The sequence below is a fragment of the Erigeron canadensis genome, chromosome 1, assembly GCF_010389155.1.
Source record: "Erigeron canadensis isolate Cc75 chromosome 1, C_canadensis_v1, whole genome shotgun sequence".
NCBI classification, from domain to species: domain Eukaryota; kingdom Viridiplantae; phylum Streptophyta; class Magnoliopsida; order Asterales; family Asteraceae; genus Erigeron; species Erigeron canadensis.
Window position 1 is genome coordinate 52,017,794 of NC_057761.1, and position 13,772 is coordinate 52,031,565.

The following is a 13,772-nucleotide window of genomic DNA, read 5'->3' on the forward strand; positions in this document are numbered from 1 at the left end:
ATACAACAAATTGATCAACCAAATTTTGACATAAACGGTAGGCTTACTCTTTCTATCGGTCATCGCACTTTGTATGTCTCTATAATTTACATTGCACTTGATTATTTTATATCAATTTTTACATATCGTATCAACGAGAGATAATATAAAACGACAATTTCGTCTTAAGCTGATTAAAGAGTACATACAAATGTTCTAACCTACACAAAAATATATAGGCCTCAGATACAGAAGCTCCGGAAGAATGGGTTAAAATATTGATACATTTCTTACAATATTATCAACAGTGTTTTTTTATAAACTCTAATTAACTGTCGTTAAACATTGTTTTTGCGACATTTATTTTGGTTACTGTATAGGTAACCAAACCAAAATGTCTGTTTTAAAAAACAATTTAAACGACAGTCGATTTATAAAGTTTATACAAAAACTGTTGATCTAGGAAAAATCACAAAACTATATTTGCGATTGACCCATAGAACAAAGTTCAATTGATCCATAATGAAGCAACTCCTCGATCATTTGTTCAATATGATGGTCTTCTAGCGTTGCAAAAAATTGTTGTTCATGATGTTGTTGTTGTTGATGATGATGATAATTATGATGAACATTTTTGTGCTCCATTGATGGTTGCAGCTCGTGTTGCATCACATTAATCGCGGGTTTAGTATCTTGACAAGATTCAGTAGAATGAGTGGAACACATTCTTTGTTTTTGGTTCATCATCATTTGTTGTTGTTGTTGTTGTTGGATTGATGGTTTGCTCATTTGAAGTGAAGCCATGTAACATCTATGAAGTTTTGCTGTTAAAGTAGCTGAAAGTAATTTGGAGGAAGATGTTTGTGACAAATTGGGGTTGTATGGGAAGTTTGTTCTCGCACGTTGCCCGCACATGAGCCTCGCCGCCTCATCGTATGCTCGGGCAGCATCCTCTGCGGTCTCAAATGTTCCTAGCCAAATTCTTGTTTTCCTGTTTTTGGGAAAAAAAAAAGACAATGTTACTAAAATGGGCATCACAAGGGGAATGATATTTTTTTTAGGCATTGTGGGTAATTAAGGGAACTTACAATAAAGGATGACGAATTTCGGAAACCCAGGATCCCCAATGTCGTTGCCGGACGCCACGGTATCGTTGTTGTGTTCGAGCCATGAGTACAAAAGGCGTTTGTTGAAAACTTGCAATGTCTTAGTGAAGTCCAAAAGCTTGAGATGAGATAATTGTGTTTGTGTCATAAAATGGAGGGAAGGACATTGAAAGGTAGGATTGAGGGGTTTATAAACAGGGGAGTGGAACATTATTTAATCCTATTTATATTTAATTAATACTTATTTTCACATGAATAAAATTATACTATGATACCTTTTTTCCAAAAATTCCATGTGATACAAATAAATACCACTGTTTATATGGATGGAACAAATTTCAAGTGTTTTTTTATGAATACGACTTTTAAAAGGTTATAAGTAAATCAAATATAGAGTATTTTATGTTGCGGACATATGATATTATGTAGAAGACAATATATTATGTAAAGAATGGCCATTCAGGAAGCCTTTTTTTCACACCTAAAAACCTTTTACGTATCGTTTAAAAAAAAGGATAATCCTATGTGAAAATTTGTGTAATCTAAAGTAATGTAAAAATAAAAAGTGTTGATCTTTTGAAAAGGTTTGTATCATTTAATTTCCTCATGGCCTTCTGGCAACCAATGAGTGGGTCCATTTAGGAGTGTTGACAAGAAATTGGCAAATGACTTCGTTTACTTTATCTAATAACAGTTGGCTAATTGACATGATTAGTTGAATATTTATATCACAACAAAGAAACAAAAACAAATATAGAGTGGCTAAATTCAATTCACAAGACTTCCTTCTTTGTGTATATATACTTGCTAAAAGACAAAATAAAGAGTGTTTTCCTCTTTCTTATTATGAACAAAATTAATGATGAAAAAAAAAACTGATGTAGCACTAAAAATCCAGCTATAACTCTTTTATAAACATTGTTTTCTTTCTAATTAAAATGAATCATCATATCGTACGTTATTACTACTAGATGATTTTGATACGATGGACACGGCTTTGCAAGTTGTTGCTTGTTAAATAATTAAACTTTTAACTTAAATCTGAAAAAAATAATTGTGAGGCTGCGCCGATCGTCTGTGATCAATTGTGATGTAAATAAACTTTTAACTTAAATCTGAAAAAAATAATTAAAAGATATTATATTTTTTTATATTGAATTGATGACATGTCGTATTTATGTGCTATCAAAATTTTAAATTTCTAAGACATATGTCAAATTATCTGTATAGTAGTATAGATATAAAGATTGAAATATATTTTTATACCCTATAATACAATTAAGAGAATGATATATCCTTTTACAAAGTTAGCATAATAATCCTTCTAGCAATATAATCATAATATTTGTTGAAATCAAAAAATAAAGGAGAGCAAATTAATGGATTACATTTGTCATAAAATTAAATTATTAAGAGGATAATTATTAGACTATTTTTATGTGTATATATCATTCCTCATGCAATAATCCTATATGGGTAATAATTTGTCAAACGGTGATTACATATTTACATGTGTTTAGTTTCCACTTGTGGTGGACCCATAAAATTGTTTCTATTTAGATTTCTTGTTGATAAAGATTTCTCAACAAGAGATTTAAAATTGGAGATTTTTTTATGATGCAAATCTCCGACGCATACTCGATTAATACAACTTCTGTTAGACCTCTTGATAGAAGATAACATTTTAAAAGTCGTACAATTATTTTTAAATTACTAAATTACACTAGCTTTCAAAGTGACTCTAGGGTCAAGGTCTATTAGATCCTCCATGTGAGGATATCTCATGGCGTGGTCATTTTGAAGTTTCAGGCAACCATAAATAACTCCCCCAGGAACCCCATAAGTCAAGCCACTTTGTTTAACTTCATCTTCCATATATCTCATTAATTTTTCTTATCTTTTTGATTATTCAAGTAGGTTACTAGTTACTCTTATTATATAATTTAGAAGATGTCCCAATCTAATTAATCATCAGAAATCATTTGTTTTAATTTATGTTTTGGTATAATTTGGTGGAAATGTGGAAAAAAAAAAAAAGAAGTAACAAAGTTAAGGGTGCATTTAGTTCGAAAAAGCACTCCATGTTTTCCATATTTGTTTTCTACGAAAATAAGGAAAACAAAAAATGCGTTCAAATTGCATTTTCCTAAAACAATTTCCAATAAAACAAAAATCATTGTTTCCAATTTTTGAACTAAAATTAGATACTACTTTTTTTTTGTTTTCCGTTTTACAAACTAATAAGATGGAGAAATAGAAAACAAAAACAAGTGAATTTGAACATGTTTTATAGTATTTTAAGATGGAAAAATAAAAATTGTATCTTTTATTTTGAACGCATTTTCAAAATTTTAAAAGGTTTTCTAGAAATAAAAAACTTTTTACATTTTCCAAGAAAATTGGAAATGAAAAACTAGAAAAGATTTCCTTGAACTAAATGCACCCTAGGCTTTCTATATGTATGGGAGACCATATTGTTTTCCTATCAACTTATCAAGTCTTACGGTATTTTTAGATTGCATTTTGAAAGGGGACTGGTTTTATCAAACCTGTGTTTTTTTCTAATAAAACGTATAAGTGTTTTTTTCTTGTAATTGATTATTTGCATCTTACAATCACTACTCAACTAATAAGGTCTAAAAAAAGCGATCTCAAACCCGCATTAATTATCAATCTACTATTAGGATACTATTTAATACATCTCAATGTCATTTATATTTTTAGTAAAAATGTTATAAAAGGTGATGGGAATTTTGTTGAAAATCTGAAGGGTTATTTGTTGGCATATAAACATGAAAAGACGAATAATGATTGAGTCAATCCTAGGTTGAGACACAATGAGTAAAATGATCATGCGCCAGCCCAAATTCATTTCATCATTTCAATACCAAAAATAATTTCATCTCAATCAAAGCCCTAATTTTGCTTTTCATGTGTAATTTATTTGTTTGGGTTATCATATATAGTACATGTTGTAGAACAAATTTGTGTTCATCGAGTTTTTTTGACGTTGGTTAGGCTTATGATTTTAGTATTGCAAATTAGTTTATTGTTCGGTACTTTCGGCATGCATGGTCTTAACTCTTAAGATTACATTTCACTTTCATCTCCTTTTGGAACAACTCGAGTTTTTACATAGAGTACATAGTATCACTTGAAATTGTATAACCAATTTGAAAGAAATTATAACTCAACCCGTAAATGTTGTAAATTAATTTAATTAAAGATATTATAAGGATAAGTAGGTATTATAAGCATTTTAAATGAAGATCTTTAAAAAAATGAATAAAAATGAAGGACATTATAAGGTTATCAACTACGGAATACTTAATTGAAAAAAGTTTAGTGAACAAATGCTTTATAATACGAGTAATATAAATATATATAGATAAAAACTTCAACCCCCTCTCATTTTCCGAACTACTAGTATGATCTACCTATAGTTCCTCTCACATCCAACACATTTAACACCTAAAATGTTTGGTCTATAAAAAATATCCTTAATGAAAGAATTTATAACAAATATCCTTCAACTTATTTAAGCTACCAATTATAAATCAATTACCTTTACATTAATAATTTACACTACTTGGTGTCGGTCGCCCCATTCGTCGTTGTCACCACCACTGTCGCCGCTACCATCATTACCGTCACATCGTGCAAACATAATTCGGGTTATCTCTAAATTGTAGAAAATATATATACTTTTGTCATATAGAGTCTCAATTAGACTACACATGTGACATCAAGAAACAACTCTAAGGCTATCTTCAATGGGGTGTTTTTGGATGCCTTTAGGTGTTCTTGTATATTCTTTGTCGTTGAAACTTGTTCAAAATTAAGGATTTTGTAAAGGAGGGCATATCCTTACTTGTTCTTACCTAATATATTTTTGTTTTTAGTGGAGGTAAAATGATATGTAATGATGTTTGTATGGTTGGAGATAAAATTATAAGATTTAAAGGATTTGTAAAAATATATAAAGATTTGTAAGGATATGATGTGGCAGCTCAAGGACGCCTAAGGGCGTCCTCGGCATTGAAAAAAGCCTAAATTAAATTTTTCAACGACTATGACTAAATCAACTAATTCATATACATACTGCCAAGTATGTGTAGTCTATATAGCTTGAAGTGTATAATAAGCGATCCATACATGATGACATAAATCATATATGATGACATAAATCATATAGGGGAAAAGAATATGAGGCTGTTAGGCATCTAAATTAGGTAAAAAACCTATCACATACTTTTTTTTTAACCATAAAAATCATGGGGACCAAACATTTATTCAAAATATTAAAATATTGGTATGTAAAGGGTTTTTCACCCAAGTTGAGTACATAACAGTCTCATATTCACTTTTTTCATATATATATATATATATATATTGCACGGATCTCAAGCTGTTTTTTAGTAAGTTATTGAATGGGTGATGAGTTCAAAGTTTAAGAGAGCATGGGTGATGTAATATGGTCGAAAAATACTACAGTAGCAGTACTACACAAAAAGGGGGGCTACAATACAGACAAAACAATACTACCAGAATTGGTGGTTTCCAAATAGAATTATTTCATCAAGTTTTCTGTTGTTTTACCTCTGTTTAGCTGTTTGATGTGTATAGATGATAAAAGATCTTATTTGCCATAAAGAAGCGTATGTACATAATAATATAAACCAACTGTTTTGCAATATTATTCCAACTAGATTAATTAGTAAATCCTGAAATTTTACAGCTTTTGTAATCGATCAGTTAAGGTTGATGATTGGATGGGCATATTTGTCGATCGATATCGAGGCAAATAATATATATAATGATGGACCCTAGCTATATTATGTAATTAATGTTGGTTTTTGAGAATTAAAAATGTGGATGGTAGAGTAGAACTAACATGGCTCCCATCATGAGGCAACATAGCCATATGCCAAGTATTTAGGAAAACTACAAAAGATCATTCCTACTCTTCTTATGTAAACCACGTGGATCAACTTCGTACCCCATGCAATGTCGTCTTGGAGTAATTAATTCGTATACGAGTATAATATTCATCCGTTATATTTTTAATAGTTGATTTTTTAACCTTTTCTTAAATATTTTTATTTGTGTTATATGATACAAAACAATTAATAAAAATTATATCAATACAATAAAAATATATTTAAAACTCAATCCATATACATTTATATCAAATTTTGTATAATATAAACAAAAATATACACAACAGTCAAAGTTGAAAGCGAAAGACTTGATAAATCAAATTGGGATATATAAAATGAGAAAGAAGAAGTATAATCTAAGAAAATGCTAGATACGGTCCTTAGAGATGCATTTAACGTATATAAAAAATTTACACCTTTTATATCAAAAATTCACCCTTAAAAATATAATTTTGTAAATACACCTTGATTATAACTCTTAAAAAATATATTTAACAAAACCTATAATATATCATATACTAGGTTAATTTATCTATCGACCGAGGTCTTTTTTAATCTCGTCTATTTGACAAAGGTTTGGGTAAATATTTAGTTGCTGCATGATATGTATAATGGATTTTTTTTTCCATTGTTTTACGAATATTTTGTATCTGCTTATTGTTTTCTTTTTACTATGACATGTACCATTATGATTTTTATTACTTAGTAACTACGGGTGATTAACCTGACAAGCAAACGGTAGAAGACAAGTCTTATAATTTATATTTTTATATTATAAATCAAATAAGATTTTAACTTTCAACTTTCAATTTCAACGATATACACATGATAATCTATACTATATTATCTTTACTACATTATAAAACATTCGTTCACTCCATTTTTTAAACTTTAAGTTATTGAAAACCCCAAAATACTCTTGTCACTTATTTATAATACCCTTAGAAGAAATCAATCACTCATTTTTCTATCTCTCCTCAAATCTCAACCACTAATTTTTTTTCATTCTCCTCTATAAATCATTTTATTCTTATATTTCATTTTAAATCTTTTATTTCAAAAACCGTACAATAATACATTATAAAAATTAAATGGGTGTTCTTAAAGTTTTATGCTACTTCATTAGAGATGTCGTTCGATATACTTTCGACAAATTTTAAATCTGAGGGTGGAGCCCGTACGGATAAAGCATTTGGCTATCATACCCTATGTCTGAAAAGACTTCACTCAAAAAAATGAAAACACGAATTTTTTTTTTTTACAGAGCTTCCCCACTGCGGCGCATTGGGGCTAAACATGCCCCCTGTGGCGCAGTTGGTAAAGCCTCACCTGCGTGACAAAAGAGCCCACTGTGGCATAGTAAGGCTGGTCACATATCCACTGCGGCGCAGTGGATACCTGCTGATCCAGAAAACACCAAAACCCTTGATACATTTTTTACAACTTAAGCATAACCATCTCAATTCCAACTCTTCCAAAGCCATTACATAAACATTCAAACCTGAGAACACCATTTTACAATGATTCATCATTTACACCAAAATTTACAACATCTTGCCCAACAAGTAGGTCAAATGTCCAATTTGGGTAAACCACCAAAATGATCAAGTTACCCTTCAAAAACTTGTGACTCGATCTTGAAAACATTTACAACCTGAAATATGTTCAAACCAGCCAAAACAAAGTATTTCCAAAATGACCAAAAGTTGTATCATAAGCCATAGATGAGGTGGGACTTCTAATTATCTACGCAAGCACCATCCTACCGTCAAATCTTCCAAAAAGGGCTGTAACTTCAAAATTCTAACCAAATCAACTCAGTTCCTTCTTTCGGAACCACCTATAAGAAAATTGAAACAACTAAAATATAAGCAAAGACTTAGTGAATATACTTGCATACATTTATGGACACGGAGGAGAGCAACGTACAAAGGACTATTACATGTAACCCATGACACCGTCATGCCACATTTACATGCTCACCTTGCACACTAACGCTATACATGGATCCATATAAGCTAAACAATCATAAACAATGTCAACTATCGGGATTCTTAGGTCCCGGGGGTTCTTAGGCCTCATCACAAGGGGTTCTTAGGCCCCATTAATCAACTATCGGGATTCTTAGGTCCCGGAGGTTCTTAGGCCTCATAAACACTATGCCCCAAATGGGCCTAACGCCAAAATTACCACACATGGATATACAACTTCAACATAATGTGGTAATCGACCTAACATATACACAAAGGTATGCAAATATACTCACCTCCTTCGCGACTTGAACAATAACTCAACAAAATGGCAATGCACAAATAAGCTTCAACCTATAATCATGTCATAGTATGCATAAGCTTACATTCACAAACTTGACTAACTCAACTTAGTCATTTTATCAATCACCAGCCTTTTCTAAATCCAAACCCAACCTATTTGTCATTGAGTTACCTTCAATATCAATAATTTCACTTGGTAGTTCAATTTACCACTTTCATCATTATTTCATCAACTAATAAAATCAACTTTTCTCATAGATCAAAATTATCACATAAGCATATCACTTTCTTAGTCAAACTCAACATATAACTCAATGACAAACTAGGTTATCTAAGACATTGGAGAAAATTTATATAAACTCATTTTCTAGCAAAACCCACAAATTTGAAAATCTCATGAACCCCAATTCTCAATAAAATAATACTAGAGTAATGGAAATCAATACCTCAACAATGTAAGATAATAGATTAGGGTTTTCAAATCACAATTCCTCCCCTTTCTTCCTCTCCAAATTTCGGCCACCACCACCCCAAACCCTAACTTTTTAATCTTGCTTGATAAGAATTGTTGGTGGTGATTGTTATTATAATTTCTACCTTGAGCTTAATTGAGAGATTAATCTTTGATTTTTGAAAGGGATAAGAGAATTGCATGAAGAAAAGTGAAGAAGAAGAGAATAATGTGGTGGAAGAGTGAGTCACCAACAATGTAGATGGCTGGCACTACTTGGGCTTGCCACACCCTTTCTATTTTTTTTGTGGGTATTTTATCCGCTATCCGCTAAAGTTCCAACTAAATTAACTCCGAATCTAAAAATAAAATAGTAGGAAATTAATTTAATGCCAAAACTATAAAAATGGGTTAATTTCTTTACCTTAAAAACTTTAGGGTGTTACAATGTCTCTCTTCTCAAATCTCAACCACTCATTTTCTTCTCTCTCCCTCATAAATCATTTTTTTCATCTAGTTAATTCAAAATTTTTTATCTTAAAAACTGTAAATTGATAAATTATAAAAATTATACGGGTGTTCTTAAAATTTCATGTTCTTTTATTAGTGATGTCATTCGATATATTTTCGAAGAATTTTTAAATCCGAGGGTGCAGCCCATACGCGTAAGACATTTGGCTATCACTCTCTATGACCTCACTCTATGACCTATCAACCCCACTATTTTATCGCCGCAACAAGATAGGACTAATAAACACATACATAGAACACAACAACAACAGTATTTTATTCTTGCATAAATGGGATAGGGAGGTAAAATTTAAACAATTTTGCCACGATTTAAAGATGCAAAGATTGTTTTCATAATGACCTTCGACCAAACGAGAAAAAGGCATGTAAGATAAACACATTCATAGAACAAAATTCGAGAAAAACATTAACCAATAACGAGTTGTACGTGGTATGTTCGTTACAAAAACTTTTAAGAAAATTTTCAACTGGTGAAGTATTGAAGTAGTGATAATTACGATGAACACTTCATTTTCGACATTTTTGTTTTAACATTTTGATTTTTGACTACTTTCGAAAGTTGGTGTACTTGTAAAGCTAGAATGATTTTCACATGCTGAAGTGATTGTACGAGAGGTAAGACGATTTAATTGGTCGTAGTGAAACTAAGACCAGCTTCAATGCGCATAATTAAACCCCAACTTTTTTTCTTTCACTAGATGATAATATAAATTCAGCCTAATAATAATTTAGTAAAAAACACATAATTCAGCCATCATTAAAATTAAAATATTTATTAAGGTAAGATATAACTTGTGTCTGAAAATGTTTTACCCAAAAAAAAAAAACCAACAAATGTCGATAACTTAACTTTTTTTTTTTTTATATATATATCAACATATAGTTAGAACCTGTTGCTAGGTATATCTGTGCGATTTGACGGTGTAGTTGCAGTAGTGGTGGTGACAGTGATGGGCGACGGCGGCGACGGTAGCAACAGTGGTGGCCTGGGCGGCAGTATGGTTATAAATGTAAAAATAATCGATGTAAAAGAGGATAGTGTAGTTATTTAAAAATTAAGGATAGATATTGTAAATTAAGTTCATTAGGATATTATAAGTATTTGAAGTAATAATAATTTTAAAATAATAAATAAAAAAAGAACATCTTAGTCAATTGCGACGAAAGTTTCGTCGCAAAAAATGCGTCGCAAAAAAGTGGACGCAAAAAACATTTTGCGACGAAATTTGCGACGAAATTCTGTGGGTCCCACTTTTTACAAGAAAATGGAAAATAAAATGAAAATGTTTTCGCGACGAAATTTTTTCTTCGCAAATTTTTTTTCGCGACAAAAAGTTTTGTCGCAAAAACTATTGAATATTATATTGTTTTTCTTTTTCAAAATTTTCGTTTGATTTTTTCACATAAAAAAATAAAGGGGAAACAAAAATAATCGGTGGGAAACTAAAAAAATGAAATCAAAATACCAAAATAATAATAGAAAAAAACAAAAACTAAGACTTTAATTAAAAAAATTATTTATTCATTTCAATCATCCAACATTTGCATACAGATGTAATAAATTTTGCAATCAATAAAATTTACATTAAATCAAACATTCATATACCATAAACACATCAACAATAATTAAAGAACAAATTACATGTAATAAATTGTACAATGAAATATGAAATCCCCATATTTTTGCTCTTCCAATAAATCTGAAATATTGAAAAAATTCAAAAATTATTAAATCTGAAAAATAATAAAGATTTGAAATTTATTTATAACTATAAATAAAATAAAAAAAGGTAATAATGGTTGTGGTTGGTGGTTCGAGAGCTGGTGGTGCGTCACGGTGGTCTGGCTGTGGTGGTCTGGTGGTTGGTGGTTCGGCGTCTGGTGGTGCGGTGTGGCAGTGGTGGTCCGGTGGTTGGTGTGGTGAGTGGTGGTGGCTACAAAACTGAAATCAAAAGATAAATGGAAACAAAACTGATATCAAATTAAAAAAATAAATAAATGAATACCCGACAAAGGCAAGGCTTGCGGCGGTGGTTGGCTTTTTTCCGGCCGTGAACTTTTCCGGCGAGATCTAAAAATCAGTATTTATAAACAATGTAAACAATACCTATAAGAAATCTATAGATAATTAACTGATATATATATATATATACAAACTAACAAAAAAAAAGAAAGGAGTAACCGGCGGCGGCAGTGGGGATTTCCCGTAGGTGGGTGGCCGGCGGTTGTGAAAGAGGGTGGAGGAAAAAAGTTAATATGGTTGTAAATAAGATGGAGATGGTGGGGTGGTGGTGGATGTCGCTGGTTCCGATGGCTGGCTTCGATTTCCGGCGGCTGAGGTCGGTTTCCAGGCGGCTGGCCGGATACTTCAAGAATGGGAGAGAGATATATGTAGGTAGGTGTGTGGTTTTTTATGTGTGAAAGAAAAATAAAGGGTTTTTTGTTGTTTATATTGACTAGGGTTTCTTTTGTGGATTTGGGCTTTTAGGTGGGCTGATTTCTATGGACTATTTTTAGAAAATTTGGCCTTTTATTATAATAACTTAGTAAGCCTTTTGTATTATATTTATATTTTATTTATTTTATTTATGTTGATAAAATAAAATAATGGTTTCTTTAGTTTGAGATATATATATATATATATATATATATATATATCAAAAGCCATAAATATATGTATATATGTATGAATGTATACACAATATAAATGAATATATGTATTTCAGTCATTCGTTTGGGCTGATATGTATCTCAATCACGACATGTGTATATGTATTACCTACGACATGATTAATTGGCTAATATAAATGTATGAATATATGTGTGTCCTTAGCTTTCAAAAGCTTAATTTTAGTGTTCGTTTCATCATTTAGGTCTAATGGGCTCAATATGTTTCTCGATCATCCGTTTGATACTAATCGGTCAGTATGTATATAGCTTGTGTATTTTAGGCCAGTTGGGTCAAAGATGAATACCTAACGGGCCTAATTGACCCAATATATTTCTCAATCATTCATCTGGATATAACGGGACAAGTCTGACATATATGTATGTATACGATATGTATGTATGTATTAGGTATGACTAAATTATTAAGTACTTATTTACGTGACAATGTGCTGGTAAGTTATTATCAGAAATAAATTTTATGGAACTTTTAAATGTCTATGTATGTATAAGGTATGTATGTGAAAGGTATATAGGTATAAAGTATGTATGTATGCATATATGTCATCTTTTTCATTTACCAATTTCATAGGTTCGTTTATTATAACATTGAATTTATGATCTTGTTATATATATATATATATATATATTGGTAGATAGATATATGTTTATAGATATCAAAATTTATAAATATATGTATATATGTATGAACTAGTACTAATACCTGTGCGTGATGCATGTGTTGACTTATAACATATATATTTATATTTCATTTTATTATAGTAAGTTTTTAAACCCCAAAATAATTAATTTGGAATAATGTAATAATAATAGTAATATTAATTTATGAACACCTAGTTTAAATACAGATAGAACATAATTGGGACGATATGTATCTTAATCATTCATTTGGGCCCAATATGCATGTACGTATGAATGTATGTCTCTTTTACCTTTCAAAAGCTTTGTTTATTGTGTTCATATAGTAATTGGGTCTAATAGGCCCAATATGTATGTATGTACGGATATACGTATCTTTCTTCGCTTTCAAAAGCTTCATTTAATCATTGGGCCTAATGGGCCCAATATCTTAATCTTTCGTCTGGGCCTAATCGACCGGTATGTCTATATGTATGTATGTATGCACGACATGTGTATATGTATATACGTACGACATGATTAATTGACTAATATAAATGTATGGTTATATGTATGCCGTTAGCTTTCAAAAGCTTCATTTTAGTGTTCGTTTCATCATTTGGGCCTAATGGGCCCAATATCTTTCTCGATCATTCGTTTGGGACTAATTGGCCAGTATGTATATAGCTTGTGTATTTTAGGCCAGTTGGGTCAGAGTTGAATACTTAACGGGCCTAATGGGCCCAATATATTTCTCAATAATTCAACTGGATCTAACGAGACAAGTCTGACATATATGTATGTATCTATTAGGTATGACTAAATTATTAAGTACTTATTTACATGACAATGTGCTGGTAAGTTATTATCAGAAATAAATCTCATGGAACTTTTATGTGTCTATGTATGTATAAGGTATGTATGTATAAGGTATATAGGTATAAGGTATGTACGTATAAGATATGTATGTATGTATGTATGTATGTATATACATATATGTATATGAATAAGGTATATGACATATATGCATTATATACTTACTAGTACCTAATTTGTAATTTTTATAAATATTTATAATTTGTTATTTATTAACTTTAGATAAGTATAAATTATTAATTTTATAAAGTTATGATATTAGTTATTTTATTAAGAAAATATATAATTTTTTTAATAATAATATTATTTT

General features: G+C 30.6%; 1 protein-coding gene and 1 long non-coding RNA gene across 2 annotated transcripts; both read right to left on the reverse strand.

The window, feature by feature from the left end:
• Positions 1-338: 338 nt before the first annotated feature.
• On the reverse strand, positions 339-1,223 carry LOC122585846 (ethylene-responsive transcription factor ERF003-like). Its single transcript, XM_043757968.1, has 2 exons — positions 1,068-1,223; positions 339-970 (listed from the first exon to the last, which is right to left on the reverse strand). The coding sequence occupies exons 1-2, from the start codon at positions 1,148-1,150 to the stop codon at positions 457-459; spliced, it is 597 nt and encodes a 198-aa protein (XP_043613903.1). The 5' UTR covers positions 1,151-1,223; the 3' UTR covers positions 339-456.
• Positions 1,224-10,814: 9,591 nt separating this feature from the next.
• On the reverse strand, positions 10,815-11,684 carry LOC122586073. The gene is made up of 3 exons (XR_006321867.1): positions 11,463-11,684; positions 11,287-11,351; positions 10,815-10,980 (listed from the first exon to the last, which is right to left on the reverse strand). It is a non-coding gene; the product is annotated as an uncharacterized LOC122586073 (long non-coding RNA).
• Between the last annotated feature and the right edge of the window lie 2,088 nt (positions 11,685-13,772).

Excerpts from the sequence above, each read along its gene's own strand:
- LOC122585846 (XM_043757968.1), bottom strand. The coding sequence starts at position 1,150 with ATGGCTCGAACACAACAACGATACCGTGGCGTCCGGCAACGACATTGG. Across the intron at positions 971-1,067 it reads GAAATTCGTCATCCTTTATT|GAAAACAAGAATTTGGCTAG; the intron begins GTAAGTTCCCTT and ends TCCCAAAAACAG.